A 24,486-nucleotide genomic window follows, 5' to 3' on the forward strand; every position below is an offset into this window, starting at 1 on the left:
CTGGGCACGCTGTTCCTTTTCTTCACTCCAGAGGCTCCGCCCCTCGAGTGCTATTGGACAGGCCAAGTGAAGGCTACAACCAGGTCCAGGGCTCTTTGTGCCCCCCACCTGGGGCAGGGCAAGCCCCTTCTCAGCAGTTACCTGATTGGTGGATGTGCTCCAGCAATCATGACAAAGAAGCATTTGGATGCCTATCTTGCTGGGATCCTTTGACCCCAGCTGACTTCCTGCCCTTGGGGCTGGACCCGATGATCTTACGAGGTCCCTTCCAGCCCGAATGTCTCTGAAATGTATGAATTCTCTGCACCCAGGCAGGCCAGGTTGTATCTGTAAATCCACCACATACATATATCGGGTACCCAGGTTGTAGCCATATTGGTCTCGAGGAAAAGGCAATCAGGACTTGTAGCAGAGATGATATCTTTCAATTAAGAATTTTTTTGGCCAAAATCTTGTTGATCTAATAAAAGACATCATCTCTACTACAAGCTGTGATCGCCACATACATATATGCATATACAGGCAACCCCCACTTACCACTCTGAATGGGTACCTGGAAAACTGAGCGTTAAGTGAAATGATCATTAAATGAAACCGAAAGTTTTAATGACCCCAGCTGGCAATTGGGAGCGTTATAACAAAACTCACTGAGCGCTAAGTGGAATCGGGTATCCATTTTAAACGAGCGTTACAGCAAAATAGCGCTACGCAAAACAGCGTTAAGCAGGGGTTGCCTGTATAGAGATGTATCCGTATAGATTATATAACAGGAGATAGCTATAATAAATTATACAATCTATACATACGATAGATGATGTAACAGGCAGTATCTATAATAAATGATACAATCTATACATATGATAGTTTATATAACAGACAATATAATAAATGATTGATAGATGATGTAACAGGCTACATCTGCACTAGATTATGTAATCTATAATAGATAGAGATGATCTCTTATCTATGATAGACACATATATAAATGGTGTTTCATTTTAATCGCGGAAAAATGTGGATTTGGGGGTTACATTTTTTTTTAAACTGAAAAATTGGGGATTTCTGCAGCACAGACACCCACACGCCGCTCACGTGGGGGGCGAGGCCCAGCGCACAGAGAACCCGCGCAGCCCTGCTCTGGCGGCGCGCTGACGTCACCGCTTACCCCCCCACCCCGTGGCTGCCAGTCGCCTGGTTCGCAGCTTCCGGCGGAAGTGCGGGGCCTTTCCGTTTCCGGGTGCGGGTCCCCAGGCGGAGCGGCAGGACGGAGCGGCGGCGGCGGTAGCGCTGGGGGCGGCTGCAGCGTGTAATGGCGGAGCTGGCGCAGGGACAGAGCGCAGCTCCCGTGGGGATTAAGCCCGAGGGCTTCGTCGACGCTCTGCACCGGGTCCGCCAGGTACCGCAGCCCGCGGCGCGAGGAGGCCTCGGGGCGCTGCTAGGCCGCGGGGGGGGAGGGGCCGGGCCGAGGTCCCAGCGCCGCCGGGCTCTGCAGCTTCCCCTGCGGACCAGCCCTGGCCCCGCGTGCTCTGCTGCGGCCGGGGGAGGGGGTGAAGCAGCTGGAAAGCGGCCAGACGGGCCCTTGGGTGGGGGCTTCGAGGAGGAATATTTCACCTGGACCCTGCCCAGGTCTGGACTGGACTGGACGTGCTGTTGAGAAACAACCCCCCATGTGTATCCAGAGCAGGACTCGGGAGCAAGGGCAGACCCTACGCTTCTCTGCACTCATGGATCCAGGCCTGTAGGAAGAGGTGGAAGGGCCCCTTGTTGGGCAAGTGCATGCAGGCGAAGCCCAGCAGCACTCCCCTGTCTCAACTTGGGCCCAGCCCAGCAGCACCCCCTTGTCTCACGTTGGGCCCAGCCCAGCAGCACCCCCCCTCATTGCACATTGGGCCCAGCCCAGCAACCCCCCCTTGTCTCACATTGGGCCCAGCCCAGTGGCAGCCCCCCCCATCTCACATTGGGCCCAGCCCAGCAGCACTCCCCTGTCTCACATTGGGCCCAGCCCAGTGGCAGCCCCCCTGTCTCACATTGGGCCCAGCCCAGTGGCAGCCCCCCTGTCTCACATTGGGCCCAGCCCAGTGGCAGCCCCCCTGTCTCACATTGGGCCCAGCCCAGTGGCAGCCCCCCTGTCTCACATTGGGCCCAGCCCAGTGGCAGCCCCCCTGTCTCACATTGGGCCCAGCCCAGTGGCAGCCCCCCTGTCTCACATTGGGCCCAGCCCAGTGGCAGCCCCCCTGTCTCACATTGGGCCCAGCCCAGTGGCAGCCCCCCTGTCTCACATTGGGCCCAGCCCAGTGGCAGCCCCCCTGTCTCACATTGGGCCCAGCCCAGTGGCAGCCCCCCTGTCTCACATTGGGCCCAGCCCAGTGGCAGCCCCCCTGTCTCACATTGGGCCCAGCCCAGTGGCAGCCCCCCTGTCTCACATTGGGCCCAGCCCAGTGGCAGCCCCCCTGTCTCACATTGGGCCCAGCCCAGTGGCAGCCCCCCCTGTCTCACATTGGGCCCAACCCAGCAGCACTCCCCTGTCTCACGTTGGGCCCAGCCCAGCGGCAGCCCCCCCCCGTCTCACATTGGGCCCAGCCCAGCAGCACCCCCCTTCCTCACATTGGGCCTACCCCAGTGGCAGCACCCCCCTGTCTCACATTGGGCCCAGCCCAGTGGCAGCCCCCCTGTCTCACATTGGGCCCAGCCCAGTGGCAGCCTCCCCCCGTCTCACATTGGGCCCAGCCCAGCGGCAGCCCCCCCGTCTCACGTTGGGCCCAGCCCAGCGGCAGCCCCCCCCCGTCTCACGTTGGGCCCAGCCCAGCGGCAGCCCCCCCCATCTCACGTTGGGCCCAGCCCAGCGGCAGCCCCCCCCGTCTCACGTTGGGCCCAGCCCAGCGGCAGCCCCCCCGTCTCACATTGGGCCCAGCCCAGTGGCAGCCCCCCCCATCTCACATTGGGCCCAGCCCAGCAGCAGCCCCCCCCGTCTCACATTGGGCCCAGCCCAGTGGCAGGCCCCACCTTCCTGTCTCAACTTGGGCCCAGCCCAGCGGCAGCCCCCTCTGTCTCACATTGGGCCCAGCCCAGCAGCCCTTGCACACCCCTTGTGCGATTCTAACATTGGGCACTGCCTGGCTGAGCAGGGACCTGCGGAAATCTGGCGCCCTGGGTATCTTTGTGTGGCGGGGTTTGGAAACCTTTTGCGGCCTGGAGATTGCAGTTTGTGAAAAGTTCTTTCAAAGAGAAGGGGTCACGGCCTTGCCAGTTTGCTGCTTGCGCACAATTTGTTGCTGTGTATTCGTCGCCTTTCTGGTTCCAGGTTTCTCATTGATTTTAAATGCAGCTGGTGCAAAGCCGGAATAAAATGGTGGTTCCTGTTTGCATCCCAACAGGATGTGACACGTGCGACTCACGGGAGCAAGTCTTGGTTGAAGACTTTCTGGCCTTTCTGTCGCTTGCCAGCATAATTGTGGCGGTGGGGAACACAATCTCCTCTGTCATTCTAGTGAAATGGAGTGGCTTGCCATTGCTTCTGGCTCAGTCATAAGCCAACCTGGGTAGCAAGTTTTTATTTTGTTTTTCAGGAAATTATACAAAGTCACTGGCTGGTGTGCATGAAGACATGATCCAGTTCTTTCAGAAAGGCAAAAATGTATCATCTGTTATTTACTGCTTGTTGCTTGATGATCCAAAGCCTTCTGTCTTATTCATACATTGCAGGAGGCAGTTCCCTTCTCAACAGTGTCATAGACAAGACTGCAAATTACATTTTTCAGTGGCTGTCAAAGCTTCATGGCCTTGATTATCTGCTTACATTTAATAATCTCTAGATAATAGGAAAACATTTGATGCCATTGTACTAGAAAATATTGCAGTCACGTGTATGACTTCGTTCGGACCTCTGCTGTTAAAAGCTTCTAGTTGCAAAAATCGCATTTTGAACACCTCCCTCAGAGTACTTTCTGCCAGTGCTGGTGGACTTTGTAACTTGGACAACCTGCTCAGGTAGAAGAAAAACTTCCATTATTTGCTGACCAATTGCACTTTGTTGAAGGGGTATTGGAAATGCTGTACAGCAGTGGGAACACACTGATGTGTTCTGAAATGTGCTCTTTACTGGATCACAGATGAGTTCAAAGGAAAGGCAGAACAGCTATGACAGTATCAGACTATTATAGTGCCAGTTGAAAGATGTCTGTTAATCTCTGTGGCTGAATTGTTTTATTTATGGGGCACACTAGTATTGTTCTGTAAACAAAGAAACAAGGTGTTAAATTTACCCTTAGTAGGCCCCTCTCATTGAATTCTCTTTATTTTTTCTTTATGTTTCCTATAATGAAATAATTGTTTTTTCCATTAGCCCAGAATATGCTGCTAAGTTAGCCTGAAGTGGAAGCCACTAATGTCAAATCAGGTGTCATAAAGTTAGTAACCTTTGAATATCTTTTTCACTGGAAAAGAGGCATCTCTTTGATAAATGTGGGCTGTCACGAGTTTTATTAGTTCAGTGCTCTGCCTTATTGTAGAATTACTTGACGGTACCTAGCTAAGCAACTTTACATTTGGAGGGGTGGGGGAGCTCTAAGGGGGCTGGTTCTGGACCAAACACATGAGCTTGATCTAAAGATATACTTAGGTAATTGAATATACTTGGGTAATTGAATAAAGCAGTCTGAGTCCTATTCAGGTATGATGTCATTGTCACTGATGACCTCTCCATGTCTGATGAGATGCTCTTAATTCTTGATGTTCAAATGTGCTTCTCAAATCCAACCATTGCAGTTAACGCTTTTGGTAATCAGTAAAGGCCATGAATTGAGTAGTCTGTAGAAACAAGCATCACCCCTCCTGTTTCTTGAATTGGTGACCAGGGTTATGGATGAAGCTGGGAGTGTGCACTTGTTTTTTTGTTTTTTCCTTTGGGTCTGTGCTTCCTTTAAGGAAAAAAAAAGATGTAAGCCTAGAACTGTTACATGTGAGTTTTGACTTCTTGGTTAATGGTTCAAACATCCCTGTTTTGTAGTTGTGCAAGCTAGTTCGGAGCTTTACCTACATTTAGGATTACTAATATCAATTTAGAGGGAGTTTATTCCTCCTCTTGTGAGCATTTTAAACCTCAGTTACACCATACAGTGTTTTTGAGCACTTAAATTATTCAGGGCAGTACACTTAACTGGATGACCAGGCACAGAAACTCCATGCTTGAAGACATTGTGAAGAGAGTTGACAACCACAGCAAGCAGTTAGTAGGGTGCTTCAAAGAAATGACTCATTTTTGCTTTTTTTGATATTTGTACTGGGTTGACTAATTAACAGTGCTTTAAATTTCTGACACAAACCCACTAAGCCAAAAAACATTTCTCAAAGGGATGCAGCAGCTTTGAGAGACACATTCCCACTCTATTTCAGATGAGTGGATCAGCTGACATATATGCTGTAGCTGGCCTATGACATAAAGCTGCTGTTGCCTAGCATTGTGGTGTGTACAGGGGTATGAGGATGTGTACATTCTTCCTATAAATAATGTAACTTGTACTTACAACTCGTTTTGTTTTGGCAAAATTGGATTCCTGCTAGACTGGTCTTAAGAACCTTTTGCCAGCGGTATCTTGAGTCCTACTGAGTGATCTCTTTGCCACCCCTCCTTGGCAGTCTTACCTTGTAAGGCATCATACCCACTGTTCAGTGTTGCTCTCTGCTCCACACATGAGTTGCTTACTGTAAAACGATTTGCCCTTTAAGATTTCATCATCAATCTGAAAAACTTCCTAGACCCTAGTCAGAGACATAAGCTCATTGTACAGGAGAAGAGATGAAAGGCAAAAGTAAAGGATCTTTTAGAGATGTCTAGGGTCAGTGGCAGGTGCAGCCAGTGCTGTCAACTTTGCTGCTGAGAAGGAGAGGATTCTGGGAAGTTTATCATGATGTCATTGTGGAGCGTGCTTAGAAGGTTCACTTTCAGTATTCAGTTCTGACTTACAGATATCTTTAAGAACAAATTTAAGGGAAGGCTTTTCTAGTCTGCATCTTCTCCTTAATTTCCTTTGGATTCTCTTTGAGTCAATTAAATTAACTGTTGATCTTTTCTATTGCATCTAGTTTTCCTAAATAATTAATACAATGTGAGAAGTGGATGATTCTGCATGTTGTCTTTTCCCTCTCCACTGGGTTCTGGACAGTGTCTGAGAAAAGGATGGAGATCATGCTAACTTTCAGTGTTCTACCTCAAACACATGGACAGCGGCAGAGACACTAGCTGTTTGGAGATTCAGGGTGACTGTGCTTCTCTGGTTTACAATCTGTTAGCACCTGTAGGGTTTTCTTCCTTGTATACTTACCTTCTAGCCAAGAATAGATTCTGTGGAAATTGGTCTAGGCCCTACCGTTCTTGTTTTGGAAAACTTTCCATTTCTAAACCCATTGAAAGGCTTGAACTACACTATGAAAAAAGAAAGGTGTGCCCTAAGGATTCATGGACAGCATTCTGAAATGAATCAGATCCTTTGCCAGATTAACTGTTAGCAAAATGACCATAAAAATAAAGATTGCTTTTAGTCTTCATTGTAAACAGTAAAGCACATCTAGCTGACAAGCACTGATCAAATTTCTTTGCCATGAGCTGTTAAATAGCAATTCAGAACCTTCTCTTTTTTCCCTCCTCACCCCCCAAAAGGGACATTCTACCAAGATAACTTTTACTTCAGTGATACTTCTACAACACATTTTAGGGCTACATAAATTAAAAGCGATATGGGGGGGTTGTTTTTTTTTTCCCAGGGAAATGAAGGATAATGTCCAGCGGGTTAGAGCACTAGCCAGCAGTACATTACTCAAGGTCATTTCAGTCAGATAAGAGCTAGGACTGCTTACTTTTGTTAATATGTCCTAGCTTTAGCCTTCCTTACTTATCTTCCTGCAGAACCTGTAGTAATAAGTGGGGCTACTTTTGATATTTCAGCCTCCAAAATGAAAACATAATGTAACCCCCGGTGTCTGTTTTAACAGTTTATATTTATTAACTTTGACTTTGCCATTTTCTGGGTTTTTTCCCTGTTGTAAGGAATTGTTTGCTGGTCACCAAGGCTGTCAAGAGAAGGCTGCGCTTTACAGTTTTCATAAGCGCTGACCCATTTGAAATTGCACCTTGTGAAATGTAACAACCTCTTTGAATTGTATTCTAGGGCTTGTTTTCAGTAGAAGTTGAGTGCAGTAAGCTCAGCTTTGAATTCACTGTCTCTTGGTTACTCCACACTAATTCTGCATGTACATACTAATTGGGCTTGTACTCTGTAAAATCATGCTGGCCTTACTGTTCTCTAAGTCCCTTGCTGCCAAGCTACCCCCTCCCCTTCCACCCTCGCACTCTTATTAAGGTGCATGGGAAATGACCCGGGGTAGCCCCAGGTGGAGTTGATTTGGAAATAACTGTTTAAAAAAGAAAATTTGTGAACTGTGGCAATTGAAAACAATCATATTCCTGTTAATGTGGGAGACCAGTTTGCAATGCCAGTGTTAAATCCAGTAGTCAAGAACATGTTGCAGTATGTTGTGGCTGACAATTTAGTGCAGGTCGGTGAGTTGTGAATTACCTTAGAAGAGCTACTAGTAGATGTTACAAACAGGTGTTTAATTTTGTTTCATTATTAGGTGGTCAGGAAACATTTTGCTATCTTTGCAATGTGGGTCAGTTTAATGAAGCTACAGTGCTGCTAGAGAGATCAGGTGGAAGGAGGGCCAGAAATACAGCACGGTGTGGAGTACAACCAAACATACAAGAAGGCACCTGGAACCCTTTGTGGGTAGTGGCGTGTGGACATGTGGTGACAGCATATTAATGTGACCCCATAATTGTGTTTACATGAAGCTTATGGTTTTGGGTCACACAAATAAATAAGAGTGATGTCCCAGGCCCTCTGTATAGCTGCAGCATTATGTAGAGCTACATTATTTCATAATTATTACAGCATTCATCTCAGGCAGCTGAATGGATTCTGGGAGAATTGTAGCCCCTGGAGCAATCCTACCCCCAGTTGTGCACCCCAAGCCTGTCAGAATCCTACAGGTAAGAGAGAAGTTGCATCTTGTCCTTCAGGACCTGGCATCTCTGATACCCTTAGCATTTTTAAGGGGGTCGGGTACAGTGGAGTTGAGTTGGGAAGAAAAGTAAAAGTTAAGGTCACTTTCACACATCAGAAATGAAAGAAACAAGGTTTCCTTCTTTTAAGGCAAATGAAAAGCAGTGTCCCCAAAGTGTTATGGAATCAATGTAGATAGATGCAGATAGTTTCTTTACTTATCTGTGGCCCTGAATTTTGAATGGTGGTTTTTACCTCCGCAGCAGCTGTAGGTGAATGTGCCAGTGGGTGTTGGAAAACCTGCATTTTAGAAACACCTTCAGTTGTATTTCTTGTTCTTTCATTATGAAGAACAGCTGTATAACAAAGTCTTTTAAACTTGTTTTTGTTGCTTATTCTGTGCCAATTTACTAATTTGGATTAGTTCTTATAGATTCAGAACATTATTAATGTTCTGAATTATTATTAATGTTCTGAATCTGTAAGAATAGTTTCCTGTGGAACTGTTTGCTGGAGGGTTTAGTTCAGAGGGAGAAGGAAATTCAGACTCTTAATACAGATCCCATTCAAGGATTTTTTTTCTGTGAAAAAGGAATAGAATTGAACAGAATAAGACCTGCTTCTAAAGCCTTCCACAGCTTTGCATGAGGCTTAATTTCTTTATGCTGCTTTTTCCTTACTAACAAAAATATTTTAAACCCCAGGATTGTTGCTTATATTAAGTGCTATACTGTGTCTATGTGCATTTGAATTAGTTACCTGGCCCCCTCCACTGTGGTGCTGGACATCTCATTTTTAACATGAAGGTTTTGTCAGTATCCAGAAGTCTGGAAGTGCTGTTATTCCCCTTTTAGAGGTTGGAAATTGATTCAAAGATATACTTAACCATAGTCATTGGGGTACCTGTGCAAAGCAAGAAATTTAAGCCTAAGTCTCAAGCTAGCTCTCTGACCACTAGGTAAACCATTTCCCAGGCACTGTTTATCACATCCTATGGCATGGAAGTTGAATTCATGTTTATGACTTGGCTGTGCAAACAAAGCTGGGCAAATGTGAGCTTATGCAAATAGAAATATCAGAAGTAAGTAGAAAATGTTAAGTTTCAAAGTAGATTGCTGCTTTTTCAATTTAGCTGTATTGTAAAAGCTCCTTCTTTAAGTATTAGCTGTAAGGTGAAACAATAACGGGAGCTGATGCTCCACTGGAAAGTTAAGGCAAGTGACCCTGGCTTCTGTGGCTGAAATGTTAGGTGTGTTCATCTTTAGTTTTAATTAAAAAAATATAATCTTCTTCAATAGATTGCTGCTAAAATTGGAGATATTCCTCACTTGAATAATTCCACGCCACTGGTGGACCCCTCAGTGTACGGTTATGGAGTACAGAAACGGCCCTTGGATGATGGAGGTAAGCTGGCTTTTCTTTTTTTTTTCTTTTTTTGGACACTAGCTATTCAGTAAAGAGCCTTATGATGTAACTTTTTGAAACACTTGTGAACATGAAAGTGCAAGGTCAGTGGGTTTAGAGATTATGCACAATAATTCCTGGGCTGTTTTATTCTTGCTCAGATAGTGCAGCTCTCGCATTGTCAAATATGTTAATAAAGTGATGAAATTCTCTAAGGAATGTTGTCAGTTCAGCTAAGTTGGAGACATTCAGATATGATTTTAAGCATAGGTTTTATGGTAGCTTGTAGAGAACTTGACCACAGATTTTATCACCTCATTATACTTGATACTGTACACACATACTAAAAAGACAGCTCCTACCTGAAGGATTTTGCAGTCTAAGAAAATGGGAGGTAGGTTCTGCAGACAGGGGGGCATGTGATCACAGTGAAACTATCATAAGTATAACGAGCCATAGTCACAACAGGTTAATTGGCTAGCTGTTGTCAAGGGTTTTATATGTTTTGCCGTAGTAAGTGTCTTTTAAGAAGAAAAGAAACTGATGAAGGCTGGTAGGCATTAAGAAGTGTTCTTTGTCGGACAGGCTAGTCCATAAATATACTTTAAAAGGTTTCTTAGATCTTCTTTTGAAGAATCTGGGACTGACCACAGCCTGAGTCAAAATACAAGATTTAAGAGGATCACGTGTCTAATTAGTATATTATTGATGTTCTATTATTTACGTCCTTGTGAAATCTTAATTTTTTCTGCCTTTGACTTTCATTGTTAGTTAAATCTTGCCGTTAGTGGCACTGCAGAAATCAGAATGGATGTCTGTTTTGTTTTTTTTTTCCTTTTTTGCTTCTTCAACAGTTTTATGCTGTGTTAAGAATCTTAGTTACCCACTGCTAACAGGAGTCAAGAACTCACTTTCTTGTTGAATCATAAAAGCTTTGGTCTTCTTTTCCTCACCAGATCAAAATGCAGCTTTATGATGTAGTCTTTCCCCTGAGAAAGATACCTCCTGGAGGTGATTTCATCCCCCAGACAGGCTGAATGGGCTTGGACATTTTGGGAATAGGTTAGCATTTGATCACTGTTTTTTGACCCATGTCTGTCTTTATGGTTGGAGAAGTGCCCTGATTTGTGGCCAGGTTTGGAGCAATGCTAAGAAGGCAAAGAAAGTCTGCTGAGGAAATCATCCCCCTAGCCCTCCTAACACCCCCCCGCCCTCCCCCTCAGGTTAATTCTTGTAAAGTTGCCCAGGGCAATGGAGCTGGTGAGATGCTGAAGATACCTGACTGATAAGGTGCTTTTCCTTGGAGGAATCAAGCTGTGGGTGAGGAAAACGTTCCTTTTTCCATAGTCCATGGCTTGTTGCCATTACAGGTTCACTGGTATATCGGTTACGTAACAGATCAGCACTGATAAAAGGAAAATTTACATTATTGGCAGTTGGCTTTTTTTGGTTAGCGTAGCCGATAACGTCACCGATTAAATGCTGCACATGTGTGTAGCCGCAGCATGCATGCAGCCAGGAATGCAGCCAGCTTGGAGAGCAGCATCCAATCGGTAGGTCTGTGGGGGGGAAGGGAAGGGGTGTGGGCAGATTGAGGGCCCCCCCACAGTGAGGGAGGTAGTGGGGCAGGGGCAGGTGCTGGCATTGCCCAGCCAGCAACATGGATGTGACTGGGGCACAGCCGTGGGCAGTTTATACTGGGGGATGGGGGGGGCAGGTGGTGTGGGTGGCTCCCTGCCACTGTGTGCACTCCTGGAGGAGGCATGGGGGCCATTTGCCCCCCTGTATTTGTGTGGGGCAAGGGTGGGCTGCGTACTTTGGGGCTAGGGGCTGTGCTGGCCTCTTCCTGGAGGAGGGGCTGTGCTGGGGCTGCACTCGGGGTGGGCGGGGGCATGGCAGTTGCTGGCGGTGCTGGAAGGGGTGGCTACAGGGTGGGCTACAGCCACTGTAAAATTCCCTGTAGCCACCCCTCCCAGCGCTGCCCCCGCCTGCCCCAAGCATAGCCCCAGCCCAGCTCCCACCACCTCCTCCAAGAAGAGGCTGGGGCAGCCTGCCCTTGGGCCACGCGCTAATCTAGGAGGGCACATGCCACCATGCCTCCATTAGGGGTGCATGCAGTGGCAGGGAGCAGCCCACCCCTTGCAGCCCATGGATGACCCACCCATGACTCTGCCCTGCACCCCACCCTGTCCCAGGGTCGCATCCATGGCTCTGGCTGGGCAGCACCTGCCCCTCTCCTTCCCTCACCGTGGGGGCCTCTATCTGTCCCACTCTGCCTCTTCCGCCCCACAGACTTCCCGGCCAGGCACTGCTTTCCAAGCTGCTGGGCTGCATTGCTGTAAATCGGCTATCAAATCAGTATCAGCCGATACGGCTGGTTAATGGTAGAGGTACACCAATACATCAGTACCATATTGTATTGGCACCGATAAAAGGGGAATTGATGTTATCGGCAATTGGCTTTTTTTTGGCTGATGTGGCTGATAATGTCACCGATAAATGGCTCATATATGTGCACAGCTGCAGCACAGCAAGCAGGTGGCTAGGAGTGCAGCCCGGCAGCGTGGAGAGCAGTTTCCAGCTGGTAAGTTCATTGTGGGGGAAGGAAGGGGCATGGGGAGGGGAAGACCAAGGCCCCCACAGTGAGGGAAGGAGTGGGGCAGGGGCAGGTGCTACACAGTTGGGATAGGGTAGGGTACAGGATAGAGCCATGAGTGGCTCGTCTGGGGGGACGTGGGGAGGAGGGGCGGCTCCTACTGCTTCACGCACCCCAGGAGGATGTGAGGGGCATATGCCTCCTAGATCTGTGTGTGGGGTGAGGGTGGGCTGCTGCTGCGGGCTGGGGCCAGGGGCAGTGCCGGGCTGTTCCTGGCGGGGGGGCTGGGCTGAGGCTGCACTTGGGGTGGGTGGCGGTGGCACTGGGAGGGGAGCTATGGCGGGGCTACAACCATCCCAAAATTTGCCATAGCTCTCCCAGCTCTGCTGCTCTCTGCGCTGGGCACAGCCCTGGCCCCAGCCTGCAGCATCAGCCTGCCTTCGCTCTGTGCCCAGATCTGGGGGACACATGCCCCCCATGCCTTCCCAGAGTGCAGCACCTGCCCTACTCCCTCCCTCACCACAGGGGCCTCAATCTGCCCTGCCCCCCATGTCCGTTCTCTCCCTCCTTGCCCCTTCCCCCACAAGAGACTTACCAGCCAGATGCTGCTCTCCAAGCTGCGGGGCCGCGTATCAGCAATCAGATCAGTTTCGGCTGATATGGCTTGTTAAAAATCAGCCGTCGGTATCAGCCCAAAAACTCTTTCTCGTGTACCCCTAGTTGACCTCTATGTTGTCAGATGGGTGCGTCTCAACCTGTTCTGTTCTCCAGTATCAGCTGTATTTATACAAGAAGAAAACTGTTCCTTGCTTCCTCTTCCGTTTGGTGTCATCTGTTCTCTTACAATGTATATACTATTTGTCAGGTGGGAGCAGGGTCTTATAGGACCAGCTACACCTATCTTCTGCCTTGGACTAAGCCACGATTTGGAAATGTTTCTAGTCCCTTGCTGTGAGGAGCGAGTCCTGGTATAATTCTCCATATTCTGGTTTTCTTTCTGGCAGCTCATTGTCTTACTGATTTAATGAGTGAACAGTCCAAACCTGCCACTGTTTCATAATCCAAATGGGATTCTTCTTCACAGTGTTTCTAATTGCCTAGCTGGGTGAAATCTTTGATGTTTCTTTTTTGTTTTTTTGAATGGACCAGACTGATGAGTTATGTTTTGACACGGTTAAAAAAGGTTATAGAATACAATACTCACTTGTTCTTCCCAGTTGTGTCACACTTCATCTTGCTTCGAGGAACATGCCTAGTGTTGGACGTGAGTCTATAATGGTTGTGTTTCCAGAGGTTTCTTCAGGTTCCAAAATATGAGCACTATAGTTTGTAGTGATGAGTACACATGGAGTCCAAAGTTTTCCCCTGGGTGGGTGCTTTTGGGCATAGGGAGTATTTTATTAATGCAGTGAATTCCTTCACTTGCTAAAATGTCAAGGATGATTTTTGGAGCGGCTTATATAAGAACACGGTGTAGAATTTAACTTCCTTACTCCTACTATGGGTTTATATTTATAATAATGTTACATTCTGCATGTTTGCTTGCTTTCTACAATCCTTACAAAATTAGATCGTGGCATGGTTTTTTGCATCCAGTCCCACACTAGCAGACCAGTTACACTGAGGAGGGGAAAAGGAGGAGAGTGAATCTCTAATACTTTCTGCCCTGTGGTGCAGTTTGTGGACTGGAAATTCCTGCATGTTGCACAATTGCTTCGTGTGTCATTGAAGAATGCATGCAGCAGCAGAAATGAATTTCAGAGGTAGGATGTTTTAATAAAAGGTGTTGCACAAAAGTGCCAGAGGAAAAAATCGGAACTTGCCAAATACAAAGTATCATGTAGTATTGAGCTCGCTATATCATGTTCAGATGAAATAGTTTTAAATTCACACTTCCCATATATTTAGGCCAGAAACAGATAGCCTCCTCAGTAATTGATGAGGTGGGAATGGTTTCCCAGCAACATGGGCATGTCTGCTTGAGCAGTGATATTCTCTACAGCCCTTTTAAATTCAGATATTTAGCTCTGTATGAAAGTCTGAAGTCTGTCTAGAATTCCAACAAAATATTGCTTGGTGCTTCATATTTTCTAAGCCCTGCATCTTGACACGTTGGGAGGATGGCTGTTCATTTCCCAGCATCAGGTGATAGTCTCACGCTTAGCTGAAGCAGGTTTCGGTTAGAGTCATGTGTACAGATATTTGGGGAAAAAGATGCTGGCCCCTTCCCAAAGTAGGAAGCAAATCCTTAGAACTTCCTTCCCTGCTTCTTAAGTTTCCTGGTCTTGATGGAGGTGAGCTCTGCAGAAGCACTCCATCTGGGACAGAAATAAAACTAACTACTGATTAGGAATGGGGAAGCATTTTACCAGACTGTAATATATCTCAAAATAAAAAAAACTGAAAGATCACCTTAAAAAAGGAAGAATTTTAATTACTAATAAATTTGACTCAGTTCTGAATTGGTGGGCTGCAGGAAGACATCACTGGAGACACCTCGGTGAAGTCCTCTGCTCTTTGTGCAGCAACAGTCAAAAGAGAAAACAGTGTGTTAGGATGTATAAAGGAGTAGATAGAGAGCAAATATTAAGTATACTATATTGTATAGATTAGTTTTGGGATTCACCATGCATAATGGGCCTGAGGACTTTATTGCTATAAATTTATTATTCTAGCCAAGTGCTTATCAGAATTAATTGAAGTATTGGCCAGTTATGGGGCTAGTAAGAACAGCTGGGTTCAGCTAGTAATTTTTTTTTTTAAGTAAGGAAGGGATGTATACCTTGAGGGTATCAGCTGACTAATCATTGCACAGAAATTGTGTGTAGAAAACGTGTTGCATAGCTGCCTAACAGAGCATCTTCTGTTAAAGCCTCTGAATTGGCTGCTGTCAGACTGGCTGCTGGATCAGGGTGTTAAACACCCCAGGGGAATAGTGTCTGTGGTGATTGGTTTGTGTTCTTTAAATGCAAATCCGAAACAGGACCTGCAACATCACATCTGAACCAGGTGTTTTGGCTTTATGTGAACTGTTAATACACAAATGCACTCTAAATCATCCCAAAAAGGAAACTTTCTATCCAAAGACCTTGTACTTTCAAGTTAAGCTCATCCCAGAGTTTTACTTGCAAATTATAACTTCAGCATTAGTTAGTGCCGCAGCCCATATTAATTCTGACAAATGCAAATGCAGCTGCTCTCCTGAGGTTACTGGTTCCTTTCAGTTGCCTTGTAAAGTCTTCATTCAGATGCTTTCCTGTAGCCGCATCGTTGAGTTTCAAAGCAGAACCATTTAGAAATGTGCACTCTACTGAATTTTCTAAGCATCTGTTTTCTTACTACCTGCAGTGGATAGGTATGCAGATACTCATGCGCTGGTTTAATTAGCTATTATATTTGAACTTAAAAAAAAACAACCCAGTAGTTTCAGATGATGCACTTTGCCTAGAATTCTGGTTTTTAGAATAGCAAAAGTCTGCTGTAAGACCAGGGAAAAAGAAGAGAAATACTTTTCTCAGCACTGTTGGTTAATGCAAGTGATTTGTGTGCCAAGCACTGCGATATTCATGAAGTCATCACATTTTTAGAGTGAGAGGGAGGAGAGGAAATATTCTTTCACTTTTAGTAATCTTGAGTTTTACTTGTAATGGCATGAAATAGTTCTTAAAAAGAAGCATGAGTATTTGATGATTTCCCCCATGCAAGGGGAAGCAGGGAAGACTGCTAGTATTACGTTCACAGCCTAGTATGTTCTCCGTTGGGTCTCTCAGTATCTTAGAAAGGAGCCTCTAATACTGTTCAGGGGTTCTGTCTTCTTCATAGTGTTTTTCCCATAACTTAATAAAGATGCTTCTAGACTTCATGCTGTCACAGCCATAACTGCAGGGACCCTTTCCTTTGTATTTACCATTACATGACATCTTCAGGGATCACTTCCATGAAAAGCAGTTTTAGGAAACTGTTTAATATTTTGTCAGAGGTGCACCGATGCATCGGTCCGATATCGGATTGGCACCGAAATAAAGAAAATGTATTGTATCGGAAATGTGGGACGGAGCTATGGCTCGTCTGTGGTGTGCAGGGCATCGGGGGCTGTTCCCACTGCTGCACGTGTCCCAGGAGGGCACCGGGGGGAGGGGGGTGCCTCCAGATCTGCATGGGGGGTGGGGAGTCGGTCTGCAGCTGAGAGCTGAGGCCAGGGCAGTGCTAGGCTCTTGGGGGGGGGGGGGGGGGGGAGGGGGGTGGCGCGGCGGCTGGGCTGGGCTTGGGGGGGGGGGGTCAACGCTGGGAGAGGGAAGTATGGTGGGGGCTGCTGCCACCCCACATTTTGCCATAGCCCCCCCTCCCACCACTGCCGCCTGCCCCGAGTGCAGTGCTGGCTCCCTTCCCCACATGCTGGAAAGAGCACGGCGCAGCCCCGGCACCAGCCTGCAGCTGCAACCCTGGCCAGCCCACCCCCCCCCCCCCCCCCCCCCCCATGCAGATCCGGGGACACGTACTCCCCCTCCAACCCCCCCCCTCCCGTGCCCTCCTGGAGCGCACACAGTGATGGGAGCTGCCCCCAGACAAGCCACTGCTCTGTCCTGCGCCCCCTATGCCCCCCTGGGGTGTCCTGGCTGGGCAGTGCCTGCCCCACTCCCTCACTGCGGAGGGTGTTGATCTGCCCTCACCACGTCCCTTCTCTCCCACCCTCCTCTTCTACCACAACAGACTTACTATCTGCCCGCAGCTGTATCAGAAATCAGATCGGTATCGGCCAATATGCCTCCTTAAAAATCAGCCTCCAAAATCTTGGTGCACCCCTATTGGCAGTCTTTTAATACTGTTTGGCAGCTGGAACAAGGAGAGCCAGCTTTCTGTAAAGCACTAGTGAACTGTGACTCACAGTCCGGGGACATCAGCCCCAAGGGGTTGTTTCATATCTCTTCCATAAACATAAGTTGGCTAACACCCGCCTCTAGTAAGTTTTAAAGTAAATTTCATAATAAAAAACAATTGTGATTCCTAAAACTTAAAAAAAAAAAAGTCCTGATTCCTCCTTTTGTTACTGCATGTTCATGGCTGGATGTAGTTCTCTCCTTCACCTTTCTTGCCTAACTTGTCTGCTTTTATTTTTTTACCAAATGATGTTTTTTTTCTTAATGCTTATGTGTATTCTCTGATTCCAATTTTGCAACAGTTGTTCAAGAGAATGACTTGCCTTTATCGAGGAAACCTAAGTCCATCTCTGTCCGTTTGTGTAAGCAGCTGCCAGCAGTGCTGATTGATGTAGGCTTATGAAATTGTCCAAGACAAATGGTGGCAGTGTGCTGGTCATAACAAGTTCAGTTGCTTTTAGAGTCTTTCCAGGGAAAAGAGATTTGTCATAGCATCGGAAAACCATAATGTGCATATTTCTCTTATCTTAGCCTTAATATACAGTTTAGAAATGACTACACTGACCCAGCATACTAGATACGAAATGGATCTGGGAACGGAGCTGATATTTAGTTTCATTATTTTCTTTTCATAGAAACTGTGGTAGAGCAGACCTGGTATAGGCTGGGCAGGTAGCTGAAAGCTAAAGTGGCTTTTTTATTTTGCATTACTGCCCGCACAGTCGCTGAGACTTGATGCTTTGACAGTATCTTGGCTCAGTAGCTGTCCCCTTTGTTTAGGTGGGGAAGGGGAGGGCGCCATGCCCATTTTAGTGGTGTAAAAATTGATAGATTCAGTACAGCCCTCCCCTGATTGCATGCCATTGGGAGGAGAACTCGGTTCCAGGAATCTCCATTCCATTTTCTTTTGATCATTGTAGCTATATTAGCTTTATGTTGCCAGATATTTCTAATTAATGACATGGTTTAACCAGCTTGCATCACCACATTGCTTTTGAGAAGGCAGCCTTGCGGTTTTTTGTTTTTTTTTTGTTTTTTTTTTTTTAAAGGAAGTGGGAGCAAGTTGTAGTAGCAGTATGTTGACTGTTGGAAGCTGAAGAGTTGCTGTCCAGATTCAGTGGTGAGACTTTCAAGGAAGTTCTTGCTTTTTTTTAGTGACAGGTTTAAGAAACAGTGTTCAGCCTTCAGCTTAGAAGTGTGTCACTGTCCTAGGGCAGCCGATGACAGATGCAGGGTCCTGGCAAACCTTTCCTTTACATCCCCAAAAGTGTTCACAGCTTTTAGTGCAACAAGACAAGTCCACATTTCTTTAGGTTTCTTTATTGCTTGTGTAGGAGTATAGTCTATAGGGCCCAGCAGGGACCGTGGCTCCAGTGTGCTGTGTGCTTTACAAAATACATTCAAGAGATAATAAAGGATAAGAAGTGTCTCTCTTGCAGAAGGGGAACTGAGGCAGAGTGCCACAGAGTCTGTAGCAGAGCTGGAACTGGACCCCAGATGTCCCATGTCCCAGTTCAGTCCTTAAAGTGCCATTGTTTCCCTTCATTTCTGTGAGTCTCAAAGCTGCAGATATTTTATTTGCAATAATTGCAGTAATCCTCAGCAGCTGAAGAAAAGACATCCCCTCTCCCATCCAATTTCAATTATTTCTGGCTTCATTAGACAGAGAACTAGTGAAACTTCAGTGTGGGAGAATTTGGGGGGGGGGGGGGGGGAATGGGTCACTTTAATCCCCTCCCCCCCCCCCTACAATATTCTGGCTTAGTTTAATAAAAATAGCCTTGCTAGAAATTGTGGTGGTCTGCAACCTTGTTTTTCCTCTGCTTTCTTTATATGATGCATCACTTTGGTTTTATCCTAGCAAGAAGAGTATTTTCTATCATAAAATTGTGTTCCCGCCATCCACATTAATTTAGTGGGAGGTGCTGCTGTGTGTTATGGGGTGGAAAATAAAAAAAAAACCCACCCTAAATCTTTATTTGTTTTGTGCATCAGTTAGGTCAGATTCAGTTAAGGTGAAGCTAGAAGCAGGAAGAAGCGTTATCAACCAGCAGGTGCCATTAACAGGAAATTGGACTGATTTTATTCAGTATTTTTCCTTATTTGCAGTAAAATGACGGCAGTTACAGTTAAATTGTACTCAATAGATGTAAAAAAGGGGAGATACATACATGGCTTGTCAGAGTTCAATCCCCTCCCTGGTATTAAGCAGAGGATGGTCCTTCTGCATAGAGGAGAACATTGGCTTTTAGTATTTCGATGTTTGCATCCTGCCCCAGACTTGTGCCTCTATTAGTCTCTGTCTTTCAGAGCAAAATGGGCATGTTGGAAAGAGAATAGCACATTAGATTGTTGGAACAATCTGCTACGTTTTTTTTTCTTTTTCTTCCCGAAGTAGGAGAGTTGATACCTGATTTTTTTTTTTCACTAATTTTTTTTTGAATGGCCTTGTTTGTTGTCCATCTACGTGTAGCCGTCCCGTGAATGCAGGATGCCAATGATGGGGTGGTTTTATGTTGCAGCATTAAGATTAGAAGTCGTGAAATCAGAGTCTGCTATAGACTTTGTGCTTGGTTCTTAACTACTTTGTGCATCCGTTTTGTCACATAAAAATAGAGTTGATACCAACTTTACCTTGGTGTGGGAAGGTTTAACTTGTTTGTAAAGCACTTGAAGTGTTTGGAAGGCAGCATAAATTCTTCTTTCCATAGCTTACAAGCGCCATTTTTACTTGTTGGCAAAACAGCTTGCGCGTCTGCATCTAGTACCTTTTTCCCAAGAGCCAGTGTTGCCTTATGAAATGGAAGGTCCCTGTGCTACTTGTAAACTTTAGGAAATGCTTGTGGGACAGATCTATGTTTTTGAAACTGTACGTGGTGGTTTTAATTTAACCTGCTTGCTATGAAAGATGCTGGAATGGCTCTTTTTGTGGGGAGAAATGCTGAGAAGATCTAAAACCATAGGGTTGGCAATAATAGGAATGCTCTTTCTTTGGTAAAATAGAGTGCAGGGGGGTGGGCCAGGTCTGTGGCTATGTACTGCAGTAATATAGAGAGATATCTCTTGCCCTATCACCGTTGCAATAGTGTTGTAAAACCCTGTTTGGGGCAGAATGGTGTGATTCTGAATCTCTTGTATAATTTGTTCAGCTCTTCTCTGTCCAAGTATCTTATCAGTTAGAGCAAATATCCTCCATTACATCACCCACTTTTTCTACTGCAATATTGATAGCTATCAAATTAGAGCATTTTATATTCAAAGAGAAAATATGCAAAGGCAAATCTAAGGGAGTCAATAACACAGCAGTTGTCTTATTGCAGAACTGAGTAGAGTAATAAAATATATATTCTGTCAATATTTTGGTCCTGGACCATTATCAAGATATTGATGGAAAATAGAAGTATGGTATTGACTCTGTCTATTTTAGTTATCTGAGCAGTGTGTCTAGCAACAGATTTTTATGTATTTTTCTGTTTCATTTCAAGAATGAGACGCATCAGTTTTCTTACCGTATCAGTTGAATGACAACTTATTTCAGGTCAAAGAATGCACAGGTTGTTACTGAGCTGTTAGAAATAACCGTGTTTATTATCCCAGGGCAAATGTTGGCTGGTTTCATCTGTTTTCACCATCTCTGCCCCCCAGCCATAGAATATAATCTTCAGCTAGTTGCTAAGACCAAATGGTCTGTTCTTGGAGGGGTTGGAGGTGGAGGGGCGGGGGGGTACTGCTGCAGGGGAAGTCCAGTAGGAAACCTTTCAGGGCTTCTTTTTATTTTGCAGTGGTCTCTTGTCTGTAAGTGCCTAATATTTTTACAGTAACTTCTGGAAGACAGATTAATCTGTGTGGGTTGGGATGAAACATAACAAATGCAGTCACTATTTGGTGAGATGATGGCTAATCATAACTGGGCCACCAGCTGACTAGTTAAGTGTGGCTGAAATGGGTATTCAATAGAAATGTAATAGAAGGATACAATTTTGGTGCCACAAGGTTACTTAACAGACCTATTCCTTTAACAGGTTTCCGTTTAAGTGGGCTCCATGGAGCACAGATAAGAGATACAGAGAGAAGTATGTGCAAGTGATCTCTAATGCTTTTGATTAGACTAAATCTCAAAATCTGTTTTTGGCCTTCTTTAATTTTTTTAATATGTTGCAATCTGCTTGATCTTTACCTCGGGTTTAATTTGGGAAGGGGGAGGAGGTAAGTTGCAGGGATTTGGGCAGGCAGGATTTCCTCCCGTGACTCTCAGCATGGGGAGACACAGATCAATTTCCTATCATGTGTTCAGCTGGACACTGGGCTCTAGACTGTGCTGATCAAGAAATCCCCTCCTGTTTTATACCACATAACGCATTCATTTCAGCCACTGAACCTAAATTACTGTTTTGCTTCTCTTTCTTTTTTTGATGAAATGGTAAGAACTCTTTCTATAGGGATGAAGTTAGTTTATCCGTGCTAATGCTTTGATTTTTCTCTTTTCTCTCTCTCTGCCACAGTAGGTAACCAGTTAGGGGCCCTGGTACATCAAAGGTAAGCAGTGGGTTATGTTTTATTATTTATTGATCAGTTCTAATTGTTTATTGATCCACCATCTGTACTAGAGTGTTAGGAAGTCAGAGGTTGAGAACGTGGAGAAACTGTAGGCTCAGGCTTTTTCCAGACTGAAGTTTTTGCTAACCCTTTCCATGAGGGTGGAGAAAAGAGTTTACCTTTTCAGGTAAAACTTTTGATTTGACTTCACCTGTAGGGCAGAGCAGAATTAAATTGTATGGTGTCTTCTCTCCAGAGCAAATATAAGGTGCAAATCTACCCTGGCTTCTGCCTCCCCATAGCCATTATTTTGGCATTAGAGCAAGGGTCAGATTGCAGTTGGGTTTTTCTAGGTTTGCTCATTTAGATCGTCACTTTTCTTTAGCAGTTGATCATGAGTTAGGGAAGCATGTTGCTTTTCAGAAGTTTTTTCTTGTTCTTTTTATAGGTGGTTTGTTTAGATTTCAGGGGCTTTAAATAAAATAGCTACCACTATCACATCCAACCAAGGCTTTTTGGTTTTCAGCAAAACAGAACAGGTTTTCAGCAGCACTTCTTCCTGTGCTTAACAGAAGTGTTAGAATGATGTTGTAGCTGCGATGGTCCAGGAATTGCCAGAGGCGAGCATTTGATCCAAACAGCTTGTTTTTTGGGGGTTTTTTTCATTGTCCTCTGTCAAGTAGAAGATACCACCTTAAGAAATCCTTGCCTCTCGCAATGCTTGAAAGTGGTATTGTTAAACCAAGGGTGAAGTGTGATGCTAGAGCAGTGGCTCTCAGCCTTTTTAGAGTTGAGACATCCTCTCATTAGTCAATGTACCCCCCTCAGAAAATGCCAGCTTTTAGTTCTCACTCATTTTTTGATAGTGCAAAGAGCTCAGAAAGACCACAATGTGCTTAGCAGTGCGTGGTATCCTGCAGCACCTTTGCAAGGACCTTAAGATCCCAGGGTCCTTCACCCCTGGTTGAGAGTTACTCTGCTAGGGCAATGATTATGCCTTTATTGTGCCTGTTTCTCCTCCAAATAGAGGCCTTAATTCTCCAGTTCACTGTACGTCATCACTTGCATACATTAAGCTTTTTGCTGCAAGGTGTAACCTTGATACCATATAGTCAGAGCACTAATATTTAGGGTTCTGGTACTGATGTGGATGAAACATGAACAGTTGTAGACCTTAGAGCAGTGTGTTATGGGTTATGTTAAACAGTGATAAGTATGTACCTATAGTGCTTAGGTATTGAGAAAAGTCTGATAGAAGATCTTTTTCTAAAATCTGCCTGTGCCTGGTTTGAAGCAAGTAGCATTAAAATGTCTTCTAAATACTTTGTTAAAACCCTGTGAACTTCCTTGAAAGACATTTAATTGCCATTAGGCAAATTATTGTACATGCACATATTGTACATGTTTCAATATATGGCATGCTGGCAAATTTTATATTAATTGGATCCTATTTAACAGTAGCATCGTGTTTTATTTTGTTTATTTAAACAAGAAGAAATATTTTGCTCTACTCAACATCCATTAGGCCTCAGATGAAAAGCTGCGGTCAGTTTTGGACATCCCATTTTGAGGCACAGACAAATTAGGGTACTGAGTGCACTTGAAACAAAAGCTTTAGAGAAAGTAAGGTTTATGGAGGATAATTGAGAACAGTTTATGATTATTCCAGAAGGGGAAAAAAAATACTAAGAGTTGTGTCTAAATATCTGAAGTGTACAAATGGATATTATGAAGGCGTCACGTAGTAATAGGCCTAAGCTGCAGCCTGGAAAATTGAGGTGAAATGTTAGAAAGGCAGTGGGGGGGGGGGAGGGCGGAAAGCAGGTGGGAATGGAAGAAATCCCTTGCTGCACCTGCCTACCTGCTAGAGGTGGCAAGACCTGGAAAAGGAGATTTGGAGCCTTCTTCCATTGGCCATTATTTAAGATTAAATATGAAATGTATCAGAGAGTTTAGGGGTAACCGAATCAATTTTTCTCTAAGCCAGGGGACTAAATAGGTGACCCCAAGGGTACGTTCCAGCTTGTAGTCCCACGTGTTCTTACTTTTGTATACAAAAGTTTTTTTCTTTGGTAGCTGACTTCGGGAGGGGGAGGTTTCTTTCCAAACTGTTCTTTGCAATGACTGTTTGAATCTCTTTTTAGGGCTGTAATAACAGAAGAATTCAAAGTGCCTGATAAAATGGTTGGATTTAGTAAGTATCCTGGATGCTTTAATACCATTCTGAATTGTACATTGTACTCACAAACATTTGCTTATTGTGTTGGGTGGGAAATAGAGGCGCATGATTTTACTGGTTGTGGAAAAACCTGGCCTAATAACACCATCCCCATTCTGAGCAAGCGAGATTTCCTGCTTGCCATAAGAGTTACTGACCTGCACTTAAAAAACCTTAACTCTCTGTCTGTTAAGGCACTCTGGGCATTTTTGCATGTGTTCTTGACATGACACCAGGCGCATCAGCGGCGAATACACCTCCGTACTGAGAAAATGGTACTGGTGCGCTTCGAACTAAAACACATTGAACGTGTTTTAGTTCAAAGTGGACTGCTGCCATTTTCTCAACGCGGAGGTGCGCTGCGCCACGTACATGTGACGTGTGAGGCTGCCAGAGCCCATCAATTTACATTAATTGACTCGATTAATTGAGTCTGCTGCAACGCTCTGGATTTCTAGTGCATCGCAGCAGGCTCCCTGCATGTGTGTAAGTGCCCTCTGCTTCCACAGTGCTGAGCATGAGAGATGGGTTTTTTGGGAGGGTGGGGAAGAGGGCAGATTTCTAAGGTCGTGGTGTGTTGTTGTCTCCAGCTGTACCTCTAGTTTCTTCACACCAGTTTATATAACAACTTGTAAAGAGCACATTTATCTGCCTCTCATGAGACTTCATTTCCTCTTGATTTATATTTCTAGCTGAGGCTGGAGAGATGGGAAGATATAATTTTTTTAGTGCTAAAGTGAAAGCTGTTCTGATTTTTAAGGCAGGTCAGGCAACGCTCCAAACCCTGTGTATACATTG

At 45.3% G+C, this 24,486-nt stretch overlaps 1 protein-coding gene across 10 annotated transcripts in view; it reads left to right on the forward strand.

Annotated features, from left to right (window-relative positions):
* Positions 1–1,222: 1,222 nt before the first annotated feature.
* Positions 1,223–24,486, forward strand: part of FUBP3 (far upstream element binding protein 3) — a 49,451-nt gene continuing 26,187 nt past the window's right edge. For 2 of the 10 annotated variants that reach the window (XM_014610581.3, XM_014610586.3), the window contains exons 1-5: positions 1,223–1,396; positions 9,356–9,461; positions 20,957–21,007; positions 21,437–21,470; positions 23,615–23,664. In XM_014610581.3, the coding sequence (XP_014466067.1) occupies positions 1,310–1,396; positions 9,356–9,461; positions 20,957–21,007; positions 21,437–21,470; positions 23,615–23,664 (328 nt within the window). In that variant the 5' untranslated portion in view covers positions 1,223–1,309. Of the gene's footprint in view, positions 1,397–7,946; positions 8,045–9,355; positions 9,462–20,956; positions 21,008–21,436; positions 21,471–23,614; positions 23,665–24,486 lie in introns of all 10 variants that reach the window. The other 8 variants (XM_014610585.3, XM_014610588.3, XM_014610587.3 and 5 more) reach the window with 6 other exon arrangements.

The sequence above is a fragment of the Alligator mississippiensis genome, chromosome 12 (assembly GCF_030867095.1).
Source record: "Alligator mississippiensis isolate rAllMis1 chromosome 12, rAllMis1, whole genome shotgun sequence".
Taxonomy (NCBI): domain Eukaryota; kingdom Metazoa; phylum Chordata; order Crocodylia; family Alligatoridae; genus Alligator; species Alligator mississippiensis.